Source organism: Belonocnema kinseyi, chromosome 6, assembly GCF_010883055.1.
Source record: "Belonocnema kinseyi isolate 2016_QV_RU_SX_M_011 chromosome 6, B_treatae_v1, whole genome shotgun sequence".
NCBI classification, from domain to species: Eukaryota; Metazoa; Arthropoda; class Insecta; order Hymenoptera; family Cynipidae; genus Belonocnema; species Belonocnema kinseyi.
In genome coordinates, this window is record NC_046662.1 from 79,010,528 (window position 1) to 79,033,575 (window position 23,048).

General features: G+C 26.8%; 3 protein-coding genes across 3 annotated transcripts in view; 2 read left to right on the forward strand and 1 right to left on the reverse strand.

Moving 5' to 3' along the window:
• Positions 1-1,473: 1,473 nt before the first annotated feature.
• Positions 1,474-7,695, forward strand: LOC117174985 (replication factor C subunit 3). Its single transcript, XM_033364471.1, has 5 exons — positions 1,474-1,638; positions 2,066-2,203; positions 4,169-4,334; positions 6,675-6,993; positions 7,097-7,695. The coding sequence occupies exons 1-5, from the start codon at positions 1,552-1,554 to the stop codon at positions 7,452-7,454; spliced, it is 1,068 nt and encodes a 355-aa protein (XP_033220362.1). The 5' UTR covers positions 1,474-1,551; the 3' UTR covers positions 7,455-7,695.
• On the reverse strand, positions 7,656-19,229 carry LOC117174986 (succinate dehydrogenase cytochrome b560 subunit, mitochondrial-like). The gene is made up of 6 exons (XM_033364472.1): positions 19,146-19,229; positions 18,989-19,062; positions 18,826-18,882; positions 14,959-15,158; positions 12,464-12,606; positions 7,656-7,873 (listed from the first exon to the last, which is right to left on the reverse strand). Exons 2-6 carry the CDS (start codon positions 19,006-19,008, stop codon positions 7,769-7,771), a joined length of 525 nt encoding a protein of 174 aa, XP_033220363.1. The 5' UTR covers positions 19,009-19,062; positions 19,146-19,229; the 3' UTR covers positions 7,656-7,768.
• A 128-nt stretch (positions 19,230-19,357) lies between these two features.
• The window catches only part of LOC117174478 (116 kDa U5 small nuclear ribonucleoprotein component), a 30,524-nt gene continuing 26,833 nt past the window's right edge, over positions 19,358-23,048 (forward strand). Inside the window, exon 1 of the mRNA XM_033363631.1 lies at positions 19,358-19,449. The gene's annotated coding sequence lies outside the window, so the exon portion shown is untranslated. The remainder of the gene's footprint in view (positions 19,450-23,048) is intronic.

Genomic DNA, 23,048 nt, shown 5'->3' on the forward strand with positions numbered 1-23,048 from the left:
TAAGTGGTCGATTCTGTAAAAGAATTCCATTACCAGAAGGGCTGGGTTCTCTCGAGTAAAGGTAGGAGAAAGACTGAGTAGATTGAGATTCCGATTGTGATGAATTGGTGTTTTTTCGGTGAGGAAGTGGAGAGGAGGAAGGGGTAAAGGAACGATGGGTCGGGGAAGAGGGTTTTTTGAGAGCATTACTATAGTGCTGGTGCGAAAAATTTTGGTTTTGGTTTAGCTGCTCAAGACTTACATCTCCTAAGTCAGGAAAATTAGAGAAGTCAAAGTGTGGGGTCGTTAGATTTGGTGATGGATTTCGATTTAGTTTTTCTTGATTATGCAGAAAAGCTGCACTTTTGATTCCAATGTTTTTATAGGCCGCGATTTTCCTAATTTCTTTCTCTTCTACGAATTTTTCACAAGATTTATCAGTGGCCCAGTGTGATCCATCACAATTAAGACATTTAGGATTATCAGAGACTTTGGTGCAGATTTGACCTATGTCGTGGGGTTTTTCGCCACAGTATAAGCATCGCGGGTTTTTGCAAATGCTTTTTACATGTCCGTGTCTGTAGCAGGAGTAGCAAATCTTTGGTTGAGTGACATAAGGATCAACACGGAGGAAAAGGAAGAAAAGTTTAATGTCTTGTGGTAAGATTTGACCATCGAAGGTAAGGAGAACTGTGGTACCAGGAGTTGAATTTCCCTCTTTGTCTTTCCATTCGAAGCGTTTGACTTCGATGATAGGGACAGAACTAATTGATTGTTCTTTAATTTCTTCTATTGAGAAATCAACAGGCACATTTCTTATTATGCCTAAACGAGTGACTCTAAAGTTAGGGATGTGGACTTTGAGATTAGGGTTAATTCTGTCTAAGTTTTCGACAATTTTGTTGGCTCCAGGGCCAGTTTTGCAAAGTACAGTAAATCTAGATGTTCCTTTCTTTTTGCATTCAATGACTACATCCTTAAAATTTTTATGCAGAATTTTACCTAAAGACAGAACCTGTATTGTGTTAAGAATCCGCGAAATCTTCCTAGATTTAGCAATCAGCTCAACCCTGTTAACACTTGGTCGGCCATCTTTTTCGAAAAACCACGATACGAACTGATTGCCAGAGTTAAAGAATTAATAATAATTCACTACAAGGTGTGAAAAATAAAAGGATTTGAAATTGAAAAGTTGAAAATCATGTTTAATTATCTTATTAACTGCAAATATCGTGCTTTCTTATATCATTCGAAGTGTAAATCAATTTTTCATAATAAATATTCATTTTAGAATTATTTAACTTAATTTTCGGAACACAAAATAGTCTTTTAGAGTGAATGGTAGATTAATGATTTGATCATACGCTTTACAAATTAACAATTAAAATGTGTTTTTAAATAATTTCAAGTAAGCGCGCATTCAACAGCCAATGAGGATGCTGGTGCTATTCATGCGCAGTGTGATATGCATCCGCTGTTCACCTTCACCGTAGGTACGTTTGAATCGTGTGGGTTTGGATCGAAGGGATCCAGTGTATAAAAAATAAACTTTTTTTTATTTTGGTTCACAAAATGAGTTTGTGGGTGGATAAATATCGACCGACGAGTCTTAGTAAACTCGATTATCATACTCAACAAGCTGAGAACCTGAAAAACATGGTATTTATTATTTAATTTGTCATTTGACAATTTTGAGGTTAAGTTTGAAGCCCGCCATAAAATTGATATTTCGCGCCCTTTCGAATGTATTTTTTATTTAATTTATATCGTATTATATTTATCACTGATTAATAAATAAGAAGCTGTATTTTATCATGTCAATATTCCTTTCCTTAAAACTTTCCCAAAAAACAGATATACAAATGTCAGTCTGTTTTTAAAGTATGTGATACTAGGTTGTAATTATTTCTCTTTAATTGCGTTTTTAATGTTAAATATTGTGTTTAATTTAATAATTCTTATCTTTTTGAGCTTCTAGTCATCACACAGTTTAACATTAATTAATATTGTAGTTGTATAACATAATTTATAACAAAATCCTTAGAAGTTCCTTAAACATTGATTTAAAAAAAAAAAAACTTTCCAGGTTCAAAAAGGAGATTTTCCTCATCTACTGATTTATGGACCGCCTGGTGCTGGAAAAAAGACTAGAATAATGTGCATAATTAAAGAACTTTATGGAAGTGGAGCAGAAAGAGTTCGAATGGAAAGCATGCAATTTGAGGTAATGATTTTTTGTGTTTTAATTGTTATGTACTCATCTAGAAAATCTGGAAATTTTAGTAAATTTTGTTTTATATTTTAATTTAAAATTAAGTAACCTTTTTTTTGTGAAAGTAACTTTGTAGTACTGAATTTGTAATTAATTAAATCAAATTTCTTTTATAGTTTTCTCTAAATTTGTATTCACAAAAATGTATACATTATCGACTAGAGATGAATTTTGAACTAAAATTATGATTCTTCAACAAAAAGACATTAATTATTATCAAAGAAGTTCAACTTTCAACCAACTAGTTGAATTTTCAACAAAAAATTATTAATTCTCCGCGAAAAATGCAATAGTTCATATTTCAACTAAAAATAATTTTAATTTAAAAACAAGAAGAGTAGAATTCATTTTAAAAAGTCGTATTTTCAACGAAAATAGTTGCATTTTCAACCAAAAAATATGTTTAAATCAAGAAAGAAAAAATTAAAGTAAATTATAACTTAAGAGGAAAAACTCATTTTTAAAATACAAGTTTCGAGTAAATATTTATTTTTTAAGTTTACATATTTGTTTGGAAGGTTATATAATTACACGTTTCCAACGATCAATGAGAACATTTAAAAAATGGAAGATTTTAGGCATGTTGAAAAAGTATCTTGAATATTTGTAAGAAATGTTTTTTATTTTATAATATAATATTTTACAGTATTTTTAGGAAAAAATCGTGATAGTTGAAAATATATTTAGGACTTGTAGAAGTTCGAAGTTAACTGGCTCGAATTATTTACATTTTGGAAAAAAATCACAATCAATAAAGTTGTCTTAAAATCTTCTAGATTCCTTTTTGAACATTTTTAAAAGCTTTAAAATTTTATTTCAAAATCTTGAAAAATCTTCATTTTTTTCGTATTTGTTACAACGATACGAACTTTTTCTAACAAATTTCAAAAGAATTTTATAAGTAAAGAAATTGCCTTAAAATTTTCCAGGTTTTTTTTGACAGTTTTAAAAATCTTGAAATACTTTTTAATTTTCTCTTAATACTTTTTAAAATAAGAAATCATTTGAAAATGTCTCCGAGAATCATGTCTCAGTCTTCTCAAGATTTAAATAATCATTCAATTTTTCTAAAGCTTCGAAATATCTTTTTAGATAATACAGTTTTTACAAGTTGTAAAATTCAGCAGAATCAAAAAAATCTGATAATCTTCCAGAATCTTTTTCGTCATATTTTGAAGTCTTGAAAATTTACAAATAAAACTTAAATCATTTAAAGATTCCCAGAAGTCTTATTGTCTGTACCAGATAATTTTTTGGCATTTAAAACATGTGGTTAAACTGTTAAGAACATAATTGTTGCCCTTATTATTAAAGAACCATTTACAATTTAAATTTTCTCTTTTATAAATAAGTTTTCAGAAAATTTAAAAGAACAAAATGATAAGATCCACTAAACGTCATATTCACGTAAGATGCAACACGATTTTTAAAGAAAGGAATATTTAACTTTTATTATTTTTATTCATCTGCTGTAGTGGCAAACTTGAAAAATTAATCATCACTTTTTTAGTATTATTTATTTAATTATTCGATTGGTGATAATTCATAAATTTTAAGAGTAATCGTTAGTTATCTGCATTCACAGATTATTAAATTAAACACAGTAATTAAATATATAAAAACGCGTACCATTAACAAATTACGTGTCCTTTTATAAAGTTACTTTTACAAATGAAAAATTAGTTATTTAATTTTATATATAGGACTTTGTTGCAATTAAATTCAATCTAATACTTCAATGGTATAAGAAAAAAATTATGTCTGGAAGATTTTAGAGATACCTGAAATTGCCAGGAATTTTTTTTCAGGATTTGAGTAGGCATCCTGCATTTTCAAATTTTTATGGTTAAATTATATATACTTTTTCAAGACATTTATAGTATAAATTAAATGTCTTTTGATGTCACACTTTTACAGACTCCATCTAAAAAGAAGCTTGAAATAATGACAATAAGCAGTAACTATCACATCGAAGTAAATCCCAGTGACGTTGGAATTTACGACAGAGTAGTGATAATGGATCTCGTAAAAACAACAGCACAAACACATCAAATTGATCCCACTGGCCAAAGAGAATTTAAAGGTATAAATAATATTAATAACAGCAAAAAAGTAAATTGAATTCTTCAAACAATTCGGTAAAACCTTAAGAAACTCTAATTTAATCAAGTTGTTTCAGAAATCAGATACCATTTTTTCAAAATTTTGATTGTATGGTAATATTATTAGCGTCAACATAAGAATTTTAAATGTCACTTAGAATTTAATGGCAGGAGTATAGACTTCACACTCTTTTTCCTATTCCACTGAGTAAGCAATTCCTCTTTTATTCCTTATTTTGTTTTGTTAAAAAGTAACCTTTTTTGTCGAAAGTTCAACTATTAGGTCGAAGATTTAACTAGTTTGTTGAAAACTCGTTTCTTTTTTTGTTAAAAACGTTCAAAATTAATTTTCTCAACTGAAAATATAGCTATTTCATTATTATCTAAAAATTGATTGTGTTTGGTTGAAAATTCAACTATTTGGTTCCAGGTTGAACTTGTTTGTTAAAAATACATTTATTGGTTGAACGCTTAAATATTTTGTTGAAAATTCCTTTTTCTTTTGGTTGAAAATTAATTTTTTTATTTGAAAACTGAACTACTTAATTTTTTCTTAAAAACAATACGTTTTTAGTTGAAAATACAACTCTTTCGTTGAAAATTTATGTATTTTCCTTTTATGGTTGAAAATTAAATTGTTGCTTGAAAATTTAACTTTTTTTTTCAAAATTCCTATTTTTGGGTTGAAAATTTAACTTTTTTTTGTAGAAAATTGGTGTTTTGTCTTGAAAATTCAACTATTTGATTGCTTTTTTTTTCTCTCGTGGCAGAAATATGATTAACATGTTTTTTAAAGGAAAATATCAACTAATTATCTTTTTTATTGCAAATGTTTTTGATTTGAACTTAAATTTTTTGGTTGAAATATCTACTATTAAATTGTTTTGTGTATTAATTTTTTTATTGAAAATTCAACTACTTGGTTGAACGTTGGAACTCCTTAAAAACTCCCTTTTTTGTTGTTGAAAATGTATTATTTTAGTTGAAAATTTACCTCCGTTTGAAAGTATAACTATTTTGTTCAAAATTTATATTTTTTGGTTGAATATTCAAATGTTTTGTAGAAGATTCTCGTTGTCTTAAAAAATTCTACAATTCGATTGCAATTTTGGTCCACTCATAACAACATTGGTTTAAGAATTCAACTATTTTTTATTTTAAATAAAAATTTTTCTGAGTAAAATATCAACTATTGCATTTATTGTTGAGAATTCATCTTTTTTGGTTGCATTCAAATGTTTTTGATTTGAATTTAAAGGTTTTTCGTTGAAATATCTACTATTACATTTTTTTGTCCATTCATTTTTTTATTGGAAATTTAACCATTTCTCTCTGGTTAAAAATGTAACTACTTTGTTGAAAATTCATCTTTTTGTAAAAACTTAATTTTCTTGGTGGAAAATTCATCTTCGTAGGCTGGAAATTCCATTATTTTGTTAAAAAATTGAACTATTTTGTTAAACATTCCTTTATTTTCATAAAAAGTCATCTTTTTTGGTCGAAATTATAACCTTTTTGCCATAAATTCGTCTTTTGGGATAGAAAATTGATCTTTTGGGTTGAAAATGAACTGTTTGCTTTAAAATTCAAACGTCTTTGAAATTTTTTTTTGCTCTCAAGTTTAATTAATAGATGCAACATACAACTGTTTATGGCTGAAATTTGATCTTTAAAATTCATCTTTGTAGATTAAGAATTCGTCCTCTTGAATTAAAAATGTAACTGTCTTCTAAAAAATTCGTCTTTTTGGTTTGAAAATTCAACTATTTTATTAAAATTTCGTCTTTTTTGTCTAAAACATCAACTATTTGGTTGTGAATGCAACTTTTCGGCCTAAAATCAATTTTTTGTTGTTGCAAAATCGTCTGTTTGGTTTACAATTAATTTTTTGTTATCTTTTTGGGTTTAAAAATCAACCGTTTCCTGAAACATTCAACATTTTAGCTTCAAAGCTCTTTCCTTGAAAATTCTTCTCTTTTGGTAGAAAATTAATCTTTTTTTGGTTGAAAATTCAACTATTCTGTGACATTAAATCTAAATCATTTCATATATTGTTCAACATTGTACTTATACATTAATTTTATTTAATATTATATTACATCACAAGTAGGGGTTTTCAGATCTTTCTCACGATAGTTGAGCTTCACGTGAGTACCTGTTTAACCCTGCGAGTGATGTACGATAGTTTTCTTCGAAATCAGCATGTAATGAGACTCTAGGGCCGCACAAGTAAAATTCACCACCAATAAGACAGTAAAGCCATAATTGGTAATAGAATCAAATAAAACTCGTTTTAAACTTACCAATAAACTTGATTTCAGTTGTCTTGCTGACAAATGTAGATCAGCTCACGAAGGATGCACAGCACGCTTTACGTCGAACGATGGAAAAATATGTTTCGACCTGTCGCTTAATTCTCTGCGCGAATTCCACTTCGAGAGTCCTTCCCGCAATTCGTTCGAGATGCTTAGGAATTCGAGTTCCCGCCCCAACAATACCCGAAATAAAAAATATCCTGCATTCCATTATAAAACGCGAGGGACTCAATTTACCTGATGATTTCGCCACCAGAGTCGCCGAAGCTAGCGGCAGAAATTTGAGGCGGGCGATACTTATGTTGGAGGCTTGCAAAGTCGAACAGTTAGTAAAAAATATTAATTTTCTTGGGATAATGTTCTTTTTTGATAATATGACTAATTCACGATATATATTTCATATTTCCCCTCTCCCCCTCCCCTTTTAGGTATCCTTTCACATCTGATCAAAAAATTACCGAACCCGACTGGCATGTTTACATCCGCAATACCGCGAATTTGATGGTTGCTGAGCAAAGTCCCAAGAAACTCCTCGAAATTCGCAACAGACTCTACGAATTATTAACTCACGCCATTCCCTGTGACCTTATTTTCAAGGGTTTATTACAAGAGAGTATAAAAAATTGTGATCTGCAATTAAAAATTGAGATCGCGACAGTCGCCGCAGAATACGAGCACAGGATGCATCGTGGCTCAAAAGCAATTTTTCACCTGGAAGCATTCGTCGCGAGATTTATGAGCATTTACAAGAAATTCATGGACTCTTCTCTTGAAGGATTCGTTTAAATAGTTTGAATTGAAACTGAAAATTAAGGAATTTGAGCTGTAAGAGTTGCAGCATGAATGAAAAGTCGTCTTTTTATTTATTATTTTTTTCTACTCTAGACTTAGAAACAAACAAAAAAGACGTAGCGATCATTTTTTTCGACTATGTAAAATTGTTAATGTCATTTAATGAATGTTCTGAATGAAATGGGCCCTCGTTGATAATATTTTCTAATAAATAACTTTATTCTCCTTAGTACAATTAGGTGTTTAATTAACTTGAAACGTAGGAGTATAATCCATGCGCTTTTTTTTCTTTGGTGATTCAAATTTACTTACAGAGCAGCAACTATTAGAGCTGCAATAGCACTCACAGCAGAAATTACGTAGCCGGTGGTGTAGACTTCTTTGAGTGTCAAAAATTTACCGAGGTCCCAGGCCTGTAAGAAAAATGTTATTACTGAAGGCATTTTCATCGAATTCAAAAGGATAATTCAAAATTTGAAATTGTAAATTTACTACAAGTGTTTAAATTTGTAAAAAATTTCAAATCATTTTCAGGGTATCTACCTGACCGGGACGTTTGATATTTTATTACTCGTAGTTTATTTAATCACGAAACGAGCAATGAAAAAGAATTTATTGATTTTTCTGAAATCACTTTTTGGAATTGAATCACAATTTTGGAATTTTGGTAGTGCGTAAAAGTGTGTTTTTCAAAGATGTCAAACGGTTACTTTTGCACTTAAAAAGGTACAAGGAAAAAATAAAAATGATTAAAGACTGTGATCCTTTTTAGAAATCCTGTAAGATTTCTTGAAAATCGTTAAACTTTTCTGATTTTTTTTTAATCCCTTCAAATTCTTTGTAATTATTTAAAATCTTTCAAAATATCTCGAATTCGACTAAAATTAATTTTAATCGCTTAAAACCTTCCGATTTTCTTAAATTCCTTTAAATATTTTGAAAATCCTTACACCTTTTTGAATTATTTTTAGATTATTATTTTTAAACCTCTAAAAAGAAACTTCAAGATCCATAGTAAGATTTCTTAAAAATCCTCAAACTCCTCTGCATTTTTTTTTATAATCTCTTAAAATCCTTTAAATTTCCTTGAATTCCTTTAAATCTCTTGAAAATCCCTAAAATCTTTAAATTTTTCAAATCCTTTGAAATCTTTTTAAGTAACTTGTCTATTACTCGCTTGACATTCTTTAAAATCTCTAAAACTGTTTTAAAATCTCATAAAATCTATTGTAAATCCTTTAAAATATCGTCAAGTCTCTAGTAATTCCTTAAAATCACTTACATTTTCAGAAATCCTGTAAGGATTCTTGAAAATATTTAAACTCTGAATTTTTGTAAATCCTTGCAACTTTTCTAAAATAATTAAAAATCTTTCGTAACTGACTAAAATGAATTAAAATCCTTTAAATTTTATTAAATTGCTTAAAATCTGTTGAAAATCCTTAAAATCTTTAATTTTTTTTAAATCCTTATAAATCTCTTAAAATTCATTAAAATCTTTTTAAATAACATTCAATAGCTCACTTGACATTCTTTAAAATCAGTAAAACTGTCTAAAAATTCCTTAAAATGTCTCGTGAATCCGTAAAACTTTTGGAATTATTTTTAAATCCTTTAAAAGGAAATTTAAAAATCCCATCAACTCCCTATAGTAATTTCTTAAAATTACTTGAATTTTTAGAAATCCTGTAAGATTTCTTGAAAATTCTTAAACTCGTTCGAAACTCGTTTGAAATTATATAAAATCTTATCAAGTATCTAGCAAATTCTTAAAACTGTTTGGATTCTTTAAAAAATCTTTGAAAATCAATCAATTTTTTTGCATTTCTTTTAAAATCCCTTCAAATTCTTTAAATCATTAAAAATCTCTTGAGCTTTCCTAAGATCATTTAAAGTCTTATAAACTCCTTGAAAGTCTCTTGGATATATCTCTCTTTGTTATTTGTAATTTGTCCTGGTGAATTGCCTAATAGCACACTTTCCAAATTCCCAAAAATAATGAAAGCAATGGTTTTTCTACCTTAAAAACTAAGCCATATCACGATTTTTAACTTAATTTCGCCCAAATTAATTAATTTTCGCAAACTCCTATATAAACAATGCTTTACAGTACACAAAGTGGTAGATTTTGACGTTATCGGCCGAGTGTGACGTAATATTAGAATACTCAATAAATTACTCATGGGTTAATCACTATTTAATATATATTCAATGCCCATTTCTGAATTGTTTTGCATTATTTTGAAATATTCCAAGAAAATTTTTATTTATTTCAAGAACCTAATCAGATTTTTTAAATTGTCGGGTATTAAAAAAAATTCCAAGAAACTTTTGAGAACTTTTCAAAGTTTCAATGGATTTCGAAATATTTTAGAGAATTTTAAATATTTATGGGGATTTTAAAGGATTACAAGGAAATTTGTTTTGTTATTAATTTGAAGTATTTCAAAGCACTTGAATTATTTTAGAATAATGAATTTTCTAAAATTTCAGAATATATGGAACGGTTTTACAGGTTTTGAGATATTTTAAAAGATTTCATGGAATTTTATAAGGTTTCCAATTATTTCAATTATTTCGTGAAACATCATCAGATTTGATAGAATGTCACTCGATTTTACAATATTTTAGTGGATTTTAAAGAATTTTCTCCCGAAAAGTGAGATATTTCGTATTGTTTCAAAGATTTGAAATTATATTCTGTAATTCACCCTGAATTCTTATTCATTTATTCTTTACATTTTTTTAATTTACTTGAATTCTTCTGAATTCACTTAATTCTACGTAATTAAATGGATTTTTCAAAAGCTTTTATTTAATCCGATTCAATTGATCTTAAGGATCAACTAATAAAATGATTTGAAATATTCTAAAGTATTTTTTTTAAATACCTTGACTTTTTCAAAAGCTTTAAAAAATTTAAAAGGATTTTAACAGATTTGAAATATTTTAGGTTATTTTAAAATATTGCAAGTAGTTTTTAATTTATTTCAGTAATTTAATGGAATTACAAACAAAAATTAATATTTCAGGATATTATAAAAGATTCCCAGGCATTTTCAAAAGGTTTTAAAAATGTCCAGGTATTTGAAAAGATAGCAAAGTATTTGAAATATTATAAGAAATTTAAAATGATTTCAAGGTATTTTCAAGCGATTTAAACCATTTGAAGGGATTTTCAAGGGCTTAAATAATTTCAAACATTTGCATGTTGTTTTAAATAATTTCCTAGAATTTCGAAAGATATGGAAGGATTTTACAGGACATGGTAAGATTATAGGATATTAAAAAAAATTCAAAGAATTTTTATAAGATTTCTCAGAATTTCAATGATTTTAATGTGTTTTAAGAGCTCTCAAGGTACGTTAATAAATTGTCGAGGATTTTAGAAAGTATCGCCAGATTTCATGTGATTTCATGAAATTTTATCAAATTTTAATGGACTTCAACCAATTTATTCACAAGAAGTGAGGGATTTCGTAGGATTTCAAATATCTTAAGAGATTTAAAAATATGTTTTGCAAATCATCTAGACTTCGCCTTGGATTATTATTCATTTATCCTGAATTATTTTGAATTCTTCTTGAAGTCTTTAAAACTCCTAAATTCTTAGGCATTATATCAAATTCCTTTAAACTTACTCAATTTAATGATCCTGAAATTTAACTTAACTTCATTTAACTTTCTCTAAACTCACTCACATTTTATTGCAATCAACGGAAGATTTTCGATTTAAAGTTTATTTCCAATACATTTGAATTTTTTGTATTCATTAGTCACTTTTTCGATTAAAAATTAGTAGGGTTTCAAAGATTCAAAGAGATTTGAAATTATTTTTTAGAATTCGTCCCGAATTCTTATTAATTTACGCTAAATTCATTTCAATAATTTGGATTTCTCTTGAATTTTTTTAATTCGCTTAAATTCTTCTAAATTTACTTAATTATACCTGATTCAATGGATTTGTTTGAATTTTTTAATGTTTTTATTTAATTGATCCTGAAGTTTTTTAACCTCACCTTGAATTCTTAGGTACTTCATCAAATTTTTTTGAATTCCCTTAAATTTTTGAAACTCATTTCAAGGTTAATGAATTCAACTAAGTTTTTTCATATTTGTAAATTTTTTTCTATTCACGTAAATTTTTTGTAATTCGCCTTGAATTTGTATCACTTTCATACAATTCTTCTCTTTTTCCTTGAATTCCTCTAAATTCATCCCAATTTTACGGAAATTCATCGATTTGTTTACTAACAATTTTTTTTCTATTGATTTGAATTTTTTATACTTAAGGCACAAAAAAGTACCATATGAACGTGACAAAAAGTACTATTTGGTCTCTCAATTTTATCCCATAGGTACTGTGAGGCCTGCTAAAGTCTAAAAAAATTTTATTCGCTGTAAACTCAAACGGGTAAAATGTATTTATCGAAAATTATAAATATTTGTATTTTTGAATGATTGAGAGAAAAATTTACGTTAAAAATAAAAATATCAAAACTTTTAGTGGGCTTTTCGGAATTTAAAAAGAGAATTTTCTAAAAACATTATTCTAGTTCTGACTTTGAACACGGAGATTCTAAAACGAACTATAATTTTTAGTTAGTTCAGGAAATTTTGAGAAAGAATTATAATTTGATCGACAATACAGAATGCTTTCAACCTATTTGAAGGAAAAAAATGGTAGCTCATATAATTAACATTAAAAGATAAAGCAATTTTGATTAACATTTATCACTTCAATCTGTGATGAGAAGTTTGAAACATGTAAATGAATAATTTCCAAATTACAAAGAGACATTTTCAAACTGGTAGGGAAAAAAATGTGATCGGTAAAAAGTCGTAAATTTCCAATAGGCTAATAAATATCCTGATTTAGAACATGGAAATTAAAAAAATAAGTATAATTATTATGAAATTGACCAAATAAAAACTAAGAAATTAAAATCATCCAACTAGTAGACACTCTAATTTGTTGAGATATAAATATTTTTTATTCTTACCAAATGGCGAAGACCGTTAGCGTAATGGAAGGTGAAAGGAAGAGCTAGCAGGGTTTTTCCAATAAAAAGAACAGCAGGTGGAAGACATAAGTTCTCCACGGAATCTATAAAGCAAGGTATTCCTCCCGGAATCAACAGAGTGCCTAAAATAATTACATGTCATATGAGTAGTCTTCTCAAGAGTTTAAGTGCTCGGAGAAATTCTCAGGAGCATGAGAATGAGAATATGCTCGAACTTTCTTTGATTTAAAAATTTAATGAGAATTTAGAAACATTTTGGATTAGGATTTAAAAAATTGTATTTTCTATTTTTATTAATAATAATTACATTATTTAAATATCGCGGGAAAATGCATCACTTCGAATTGGAAAGGATACTTAATTTAAATTCTAAAAGAAGTCAAAGTAATAGACAACATATTCGAATTAAACAGTGCCTTATTCAGGGTTGCCACAATTTTCCAATTTTTAAATTCTTCTAGGTATAAACCAACGATACACCTAGAAAATTAATAATATTAATCCAAACAAATGTTGTTTCAAAATACATTTTAAACACTTTTTACTTGATTTTTCAAATTAAAAACATACATTTTGAACCTAAGGAACGAATTCTTAACTAAAATGATGAATCTTCAGCCAAAAATATGAATTTTTAACCAAATAACTAGTTGAATATTCAACCTAAAATATTAATTTTCCACCAAAAACTACTCATTTTTAACAAAGTACATGAATGTTCATCTAAAAACGATCAATTTTTAACCAAAATTAGAATAATTAATATGTTATAAAAATAAATTTCCAACAAAAAATAGAAAAATTATATTTTTCTTTAAGACAGTCAATTTTCAAGGAAAAAAATTTCTCTACCAAAAAAGATACAGTTTCAATAAAATATATAAATTTTTAATAAAAAAATAATAATAAATTTACATATCAAAACTTTAATAGCTCAATTCTTAGTTCGAAACGTCAATTTTAAACAACAAAAAAACGAGTTTTCAGTCAAATGAATTAATTTTTAACTAAAAATATAAACTTTCCAACAAAATTAAAATAGTTACATCTTCAGTTCAAAAATGACTTTTGAACTGAAAATCAATTAATGTGATGAATTTTCAACAAAAAATATGATTTTCTGTCCAAATAGTGGAATCTTCAACCCAAAAGATGAATTTTCTATCAAAAAACGTATTTTAAAATAAATGTTGGTTTTTCAAATAAATAAATGTATTCTTAACCAAAAATAGAATAGTTAAATTTTCTACAAGACAGATCATTTTTAACTTGAAAGATTACATTTCTATCCAAAAAGTTCATTTTCCCACAAAATATAAAATTGCTAAATTGAATTTTCAACTAAAAAGATACATTTTCTACTAAAAATAAAATACTTAAATTTTCAGTTAGTAAAATAAATTTTGAATAAAAAAATAAATGAGTTTTCAAAAAAATAGTTAAATTTTCAACTACAGAAATCTTAACCAAAAAGGTGACATTTCAGCTAATGAGAGTCCTCTTCTACCAAAAAAAGACGGACTTTCAACAAATAGTTGAATTTTCACCTAAAACAGATCAATTTTCAACTAAAAATAGAATTATTAAATTTTCAGTAAAATCAAAGTAAATTTTCAACGAAATAGTATAATTTTTAACCAAGAAGATTAAATTTCTATCAAGAAATATCAAGTTTCGACAAAAAATAGAAGATTTACATTTTCAGTTAAAAAAATAATTCTAAATATAAGAAAAAACTAATTTTCAACCATAAGCTTAAATATTCTTCCACAAATTCGAATTTTCAATAAAATGCATGAATTTCAAACCAAATATTTTAATTTTCAACTTAAGAAGATAAATTATAAACCAAAGATGAACGAGTTTAATTTTCCGTTAAAACAATTTAATTTCCTACTAGAAAACATAATTCTTAACAAAATTATTAAATTTTAAACAAAAAAAAGGTTTGTCAACTAAAATTATGAATCATCGACCAAATAAATGAATTCTTAAGGAAAAACATAAAATTTGATATTTCACCCAAAAATGATTTTAATTTTATACCAAAAATAGTAAAATTCAACCAAAAAAGATGAATTTTCAACAAAATAGTTTAAACGCCCAAACAACAGATAATAATTTGGAATCTCATAGTTGCGATTTTTAAACATAATAATAAAATTAACTTCAACTTTACTTTTTTGAAAATTGCCTAAGTCTATCAGGTATTACCTGAGATTCCCTGACTTTCTAGAATTACCCGATCTGTAACAACTCTGTACTTTAAAAAAGTGTATGTTCATTTAACCCTAGAATATTTTTGAAAAAATATATGTAGTGATTATATGTATTTTTTTAAACAATAAATTATTTTAAATCTCTTAAATACTCTATGAATGCTCTCTTCGAGCTTATATTTAAGAACACTAGGTATGAGCTACAAAAATGAAATTTAAATAGGAAATAAGGTAGAAGAAAAAAAATAAACTTACCGAAACTTAGCGAAATTGCATAGGTCGCTAAAATAATACCGGTTGTACGATGTGACAAAGAGAGGGCGGATGTCAACTGAAGTTGATAAATTGTCAAATGTGGTGACATGGGTCTATTGAGTCTCATATTTTTCTCATCGTGCGATTCAATTGCTTTGGCTGTCACTCGAACTACAGATGATGTCGAGGCAGTAAGTGAACTGAGTAAAGTAAATACATTATATTATTGAAAAATATTTTTATTTCTCCTAAATACAGGATGGTCATTCGTCTGAGAAACCGGGAATTTTTTCAAACCAGGAAATGACAGAACATTTATTTTTTGACCGGGAATTCTATACATTTTTAGAGAAAAAACTGTACCTAATCACTTGGAATATCAGAAATTTTATATCGCATGATATAATCCAATATAAATATGTTCGATTTCAACTTTTTTTTAACGTTCAGTTCAATTGTTAACTTTTTCAATGACTAAATTATTCTTTTTGCAGTACGCAATTCCAAAATAGTTTGCTTTACAAATTTTCCATTTTAGGTCATGCAATTTTACAGACTTTAATAATACAAAATGAAAAGCGTTTAAATTAAAACATTTTTGTTTTAATGATTAATTTAGTCATCTGATTGAAACTTTATTAACTATTTAAAAATTGTAAATTAATTTATCAATAATTAAAGCCTTTTATTCAATTTCAACTTCTATTTAAATATATATTATTTCAGTCTAAAATATTTCACTTTTAACCCATTCAAACTGAAATTTTATAATTTAATTTTTTTCCATGTGAAGCAATTATAAGTCGAACATTGAAAACTGAAAAATCTGAAACTGAATTGTTTGAAACAGAAAGCCTTGAATAGTTAAAGTTTTAGAGTGCTAAATTAAAACTATGAACGTTTAAATTTTAATTGTTCTATTAAAAAAATTGTATTTATAAGTGAAAGTGTTGGAATTTTGATGTATGAACAACAATAAAAAAAAATATTAATTTAAAAAGACCTAAAATAAAAATAATTCAACTTGAAGGAATTCTGTGTAAAAAAACGTTTGAGTTTCACAATTCTAATTTTAAATTTGTGCGCGGCTCGCTTCGCTCGCAAGTTTGAGCGCGCCTAGGGCGCGCAACTGTTGGCTCTCGCGCTTCGCGCTCGAATATGTATTTACCTCGCGCTACGCGCTCGGTCTTTATATTTTCGCACATTCTTGCGCAAAAATTTTAAAATTAAGACTCAAAACATCCACCACTGTAATTTTGTAATTGTGAATTCTCTTTCGTTAAAAGAGAATTTATGCGCACCTACGGCATGCGACTGATGGCAATCGCAATCCGCACTTGGTCTTTGCATTTCTTCCACATTCGGGCACAGACCTTTTAAAATGAAAGGTAAACGGACCGACAACTGTAATTTTGAACTCTCTTTTGTTAAAACTCTTTTGGCTTTAACGAACACATTCTCATCACGTATCTCGTGCTTCACACTCGATTTTATCCAACATGTAAACTTTTTTACATGATACATAACACTTTTATATCAATTATAATACATTTTTATTTAACTCTGGGATTACTTATTAAAAAATTTCAAAATAAAAAACAAATTGTATTTTAGATGAATATTTTTGTATCTGTTTCTTTTTTTGCTTTAAATTGTATTCTAAGCTGCTCTGAAACATGCATCATTTAAATAAATGTATATCATTACAATTCATAATATGCATAAAAATTGAATCATACGAATTCTTATTTCCATGTTTTTATAATTTTTTATTTTCAATGTTGTCTTTTACGATTGAATAAAAACTACTGCACATCTGCATAGGGTCTAATACTTTTACGATTAAAAGAATATCTACTCGTCCAATCAAAAAATGATTAATAATAAATTTATAGATCTTTTTAGGCGAACAACTTTTTTCTGGTAATTTAAGTTCGTACCTTGTGTCGTTTTTTCAAACAAATTTAATATTTTTATTTTGAATGATATTTTTTACGACGAAAGCAAAAACTACGTGTCATATAAAAAATTATAGCTCTTTTTTGGATGAACAATTTTTGTCTCATTTTTTTCGTAGCTTATATTGAAAAGTGATGCATTATAAATTTGTAGTTCTTCCCAGGGCGCGCAATTTAAGCTTTTTTATTTTTTTTGTACCTCGCATAGTTTGACCAAAAAATGGAATTTTTGAATTTTGCATTATTTTTGGTACGATCAAATTGGGAATGTTCAACTTTTCGATCAAATTAAAAAAGTTGTTATCGTAGTCCTGTAGGGATTTCAAAAAGCAAACTTTTTCTTCTCTTGGCTTTTTTTCATATCATGCGTTGTTTGGTTTAAAATGTTCATTTCAGTTTGTTTCTTTGGATTTTGAAAATGCTCTAACTCTGATCATTTTCTTTTTATAGAAAAAGGTCATGGGGATAAATTGTTTGAGTTTCTGAGTACTATGAACAACCGTACATAGAATTTTTAAATCTTGAAAAAGTGTAGTTTCAAAATTTTTTGTACGATCAAATTTGGAATTTTCAACTTTTTGACCAAATTGAAAATGTTCTTATTATAATCTTTTAGGGCTTTCAAAAAGTAACGTTTTTTTCTCTTGACTTTTTTTCGTATCATGCGTTGTTTGGCTTGAAATGTTCATTTTAATTTGTTTTTTTTTTGTATTTTAAAAATGCTCTAACTCTGGTAATTTTTGATTTTTCAAAAAAAGTCATTAGGATAAATTGTTCAATTTTTTGAATACTATAAATAACCGTACAGAGAACTTTGGAATTTTTAAAAAAGTGGTCTCGAAAATATTCAAAATGTGCCCACTTTTTGAATTTTCATCCAAAATGGCTGTCTAACGAACCTGACCTTTGGTTTAGGACACTAAACGAGTGTGCCAAAGGGCAATCTAATAGATTAATTTTTTTGAAAGTTATCGTGTTCAAAGACAGACAGACGACATACAGAATTACAGACACATTCGTAAAAACCTGTTTTTCGGTTCAGAGGGTCTCAAAACGTGGACATTTGACAAAAACTGGGGGGGGGGGTCAAATTTTACACAAATCTAATACCTTCTCTGATGAGAATGTAAAAATATAGCATAAATATTGATATTTAATTTTTTTCCGAATTAGAGAAAAAACTTTTTTCTATTAAATTCGTATTGACATTTATTAATTATTTTAAGTTTTGTTGAATTGGCAGAGCACATTTTTTATTTTTTACATTGCATATTCAGCTGGAAGCGAGTGGATGTTTTTTATTTTTTCCTAATTAAAAAAATATTAAATTTTTATTCAGACGGCAAAAGAGAATTTCTTTTGCAACGAAATAGTTGAATCTTCAGTGAAATGGGTAAATTTTCAACTGATTAGTTTAATTTCGAAATAAAAAAGATCAATTGTAAACCAAACTGATGAATTTTCAAATAAAAATATGAATTTCCAACAGTGTAAAAAATGATTGTTCCGTTTTAAAATAATATATTTTTTTAAATTTCAACAAAATAGTTGAGGTTTCAGCTGGAATAGTTAATTTTTTAGTAAAAAATGCTTATTTTCAATCAAAGAGATAAATTTCAATAAAAATAATGAAGTTTTAATCCAGTTGGGGTATAATAATGTTTTGTGTGATGAACTTTTTAAAAATAAAGCTACATATGTTCAAAAATTCATTTTTGGCACTCGTACTACAAAAATAGGTTATGTTTAATTACAAACTTTATGCTTCTTAGGAAACCCGTATGGCAACAAAAATAAAAAAATACAGTAAATTAAATTTTTATTGATAAATATCATTCTATATTTTAAGATTTCATCAGGTAAAGGAACCAATTTATTATGTTTCACTATAAAATATTATGTAACTCACGAAGAGGTGTAGAGTCCACGGAATTGACGAAAATCCAAGTTCTTGCGGCACAGAAGCCTGTAAAAAATTAATTAATCTCAAGTTTTAAATCCTTTATCCAAGGAATTAATAAAGAAATAGTATTATATCTGTTAAATAAAGCAGTTGTATCTTGTATTTATACCTGGTGAAGCTCAGTGCCATTTTTGGTTAGTTTGATTTAATCCTTGGAGATAATACAAATAAATAAATTTGTCACTGAAAAAAGATTAAGTTTTAACGAATTTTTTCTTCGTCAACCGTCACCATCAAAAACTATTCATAATATTTAAAAAACTTACGTCAAAATTCTGCAAAAATAGAGAGCAGACAGCTTTGTGCTATTAATATTTATGATATTTATCATAGAAATCGCGGGTTGTAGATAGGAAACAACGTAAAGGTAATACACAATTTTGAAAACCGCGCTGAAGGATTCCAGCGATCCTTGCGGCTCGAATCTGAAACTGGAAAACACGCATGCGCTTCTTTAAAATGTTTAAAACGTCGCCAACTCGCCGATGTCGTGGATATAACCTAAAAGTGTTTATTGTGTTTATGAATGTTGCTTTCCTTTAATTTACAAGCAATTATATAAATTAACACGTAAGTTTTTGATTTTCGAGTTTTCAAAAATCTTATTTTGGTGACGTGTATATTTTTTAGCTTATTGCAGTCATAAATAACTGATAAAAAAACATATAATGTTGTCGATGTTGTGTATGAAAATGATGCTGTAGATTATTAATTAACAGTGATACTTTAGATAAAAAATAAAAAAATATAAAGATAAGTTCCATCGTTTATCAAAAACATTATAATGGAACCGAAAAAACAAGAATTATTAGAATAAGCGTTTATTATAATATTCTGAATTCGATCATAACCTATTTTTATACTAAAATATAATATTTCGCTTTATTTTTCGTGTTAAAAAAATTTTTGAAATCTTTGTAAAATCGAAATTTTTGTGAAATCTGTGATTTTTTTGTGAATTCTGTAAAATATTTGTAAAGTTTTTGAAATTTTTGAAATATTTTGAGATATTTTAAATCTGGTGTAAACTAAAAAGTCTAGCGATCAACTCCACTCTAAAATATAATTATTTTAGAAAGTCCTACCAGCTTTTTTCACCGAATCCCCTTTTTTCTCCCTTAAATTTGAAAAATCCATTGAATCATATAAAATCGATAATTTAGACCCCATTTTTTTTCCTTTTTTACAATATTTCTATTCATTCTTTAAGAATCATAAACTGAAATTTAAGTCATTAAAAAACTAGACGCTTTGATTGACATTATTTTTGATAATACCAATTTCAAATATTTCCTGATTGATTTATTTGCTAGTTTTGTAAATTTAAAAGATTGGTCGACAGCGAAGAAATCTCAAACGATTCAGGCGAGAAACTGAACCCAAGCCATAAATTAATCCCCCATACCATGGATTAATGAGATTCTTCATGAAAATGTAGGAATTAAGTCTATGAAATAACTTTAATGCAGGTATTAGTATTAAATTAAAATTGAAATGCTTCAAATTTCTAATATGACAAACAAAAATATTGCATTTTCAATAAAATAAATGTCATTTTAACCATATACTTGAATTTTCAACCAAAAATATTATTTTACCACCAAGAAAATTAATTGTCTACCGAAGAAGACAACTTTTCAAGTGAGGAGATGTATTTTCAACTAAAATTATCAATCTTCAACCCAGAAAATTATTTTTTCTAAAAGTATATAAACTTTTAACGAAGTAATTGAATTTTTAACCAAAAAAAAATGATTTCTCAACGTAAAATTCAATAGTTTTTATATGTCAACCAAGGAAGATGTCAATTTTAAATTAAAAACTATTTGAATTCATACGAAAAAGTACAATTTTTAACAAAATAGTTGATTTTTAAAACAACAACAAAATTTCAGTAAAGAAACAAACAAAATTTCAAATAAATTAAATAAATTTTTAAGCTAGAAAAAACAAACCTTTTACAAAACAGTTTAAATTTTATCCGAAAAATATTAATTTACAACGAAAAACTTTCTTATTCAACTAAATAGTTGAAATTCTTGGCCCAAAAAGCGAATTTTCAGCACATTAGGTACATTTTTAACCAAAGGAGATGAATTTTTAAATGAAATGATTGATATTAAACCAAAGAAATGAATTTTTGAAAAAGTAGTTTAATTTTAAATCAATTAGTAGAATTTTCAACCCGAAATTAGGAATTATCAACCAAATAGTTGAATTTTTCTATGGAAATAATAGAATTTTCAAACCAAAACGGTGAACGCTCAACTAAAAAGTAATTTCCCAACCTGAAAAGCGGTGAATTTTCAAAACAAATAGACAAATTTTCGACCAAATTTTTTAATTTTCAAGCGTAAAAGATAAATTTTTTGCGAAATGTGGAGATTTTAACCAAAAAAGTTAGTTTTCAACAACAAAATTAATTTCTTAAAGAACACATTTAAATTATCTACGAAAATAGTTTAATTTTTCGTAAAAATAATTAAATTGCTAACCAAAAATATAATAGTAAGACTTTTTAACCGAAATTATTTTTATTTTAAATCAAAAAACAGTTCCATTCAACCGAAAAAAACTAATTTTCATCAAAATATTTGAATCCTCAACCAAAAGAGACGCATTTTCAAACCGAAAAGTCGAATTTTTATCCTAAAAGATAATTGTTTACAAAACAGTTGAATTTTTAATCAGATAAGTTATTTTTTAACCAGAAAGTTATTTTTCAACCGAATTGTTGAGTTTTTAACCAAAAACAATGATAAATAATGAAATTGTTAACCAAAAATATATTGTTGAATTACAGCAAAAATGAATTGTTAACAAAATAGATGAATTTTCAAACAAAAAAGATGAATTTTTAAACCAAAAAGACGAATTTTCAAGTTAAAAAGATATTTTTCTACAAAACAGTTAAACTTTTAATAAAAAAGTTATTTTTCCACCAGAAAGTTAGTTTTCAGCACGTGTTGAATTTTTAATCAACAAGGATGACTGTGGCCAAATAGTTGGATTATAAACAATATAATTAAATTTTTAGCATAATTAAATTTTTATCCAAATAGTTAAATTGTTAATCAATAATATAATATTCGAGTTTTCAACCAAAAATATTTTAATTTTAAAGAAAAAATCTGCTGAAAAAACGAATTTTTAACACAAAAGATGAATCCTCAACCAAAAGAGATGAATTTTTAATCCAAAAACGCGTATTTTCAATCGAATTATTGAATTTGTATGCCAAAAAGATGAATTTTCTACAAAGCAGTTTAATTTTTAACCAAAAAAGTTAGATCTCAACTAAAAAGTTGAATTTTTTACGAAAATACTGGAATTTTTAACCAATAAGTTTGGCTTTGACCAAGTTGTTTAATTTTCAACAAATTATTAACATTTTCATCCAATAAGTAAATTGTTAATTAAATACGATGAATTTTGAACCAAAAATAACTGAATTTTCTTATTTAATTCTATTAATTAATGGGGAAAATAGAGATGTGATTCATTTTTAATGCTTTTAAAATATGTTATAAAATGCGTAAAACCGTATATCATAAACTACTATATTAGTTGTGGCGTAAAAAAAAAATATTGGAAATTGAAAATAACATTAAAAAAAAGTCATTAGGACCCTCTAATAAATTATAATTAATTTAGAGGTGATCGTTAATTGGCTTGATGTTGCATGTTAGTAAACTGCGTACTTAAAAAATTATTTTCTTCATATTTTGCTTATTTTAGTGAATATTAATTTTTTAAATTACATTATCACTTTAGCTAGGATGAAATAATTGTTTGATCATCTGAGATCTTTCAAGAGATAACAATTTATTAGAAAGAAAGTTAAACGTATAAGTAAAAAATCCAAAAAAAGTACGTTTTTCAGTCATTTGTTTTATTATAAATGATTTTTTTTTAGCATAATTAGAAAAATGCTTTAAAAACTCAGGTTTTTGTACTGAAAGGTATTCCTTTCAGTACAAAAACCTGAGTTTTTAAAGCATTTTTCTAGAACGATAATGAAGAATGATAACACTAGAACGATAATGATGAGAATAAGGATTCAAAATCTATCTACTACGGAGAAAATACATTTTAAAAATTCACACGTGATAATTTTTCAATTCTGTTTTTATATATTTTTCAATCTTTGATCTTTTTCTAATGTTTAA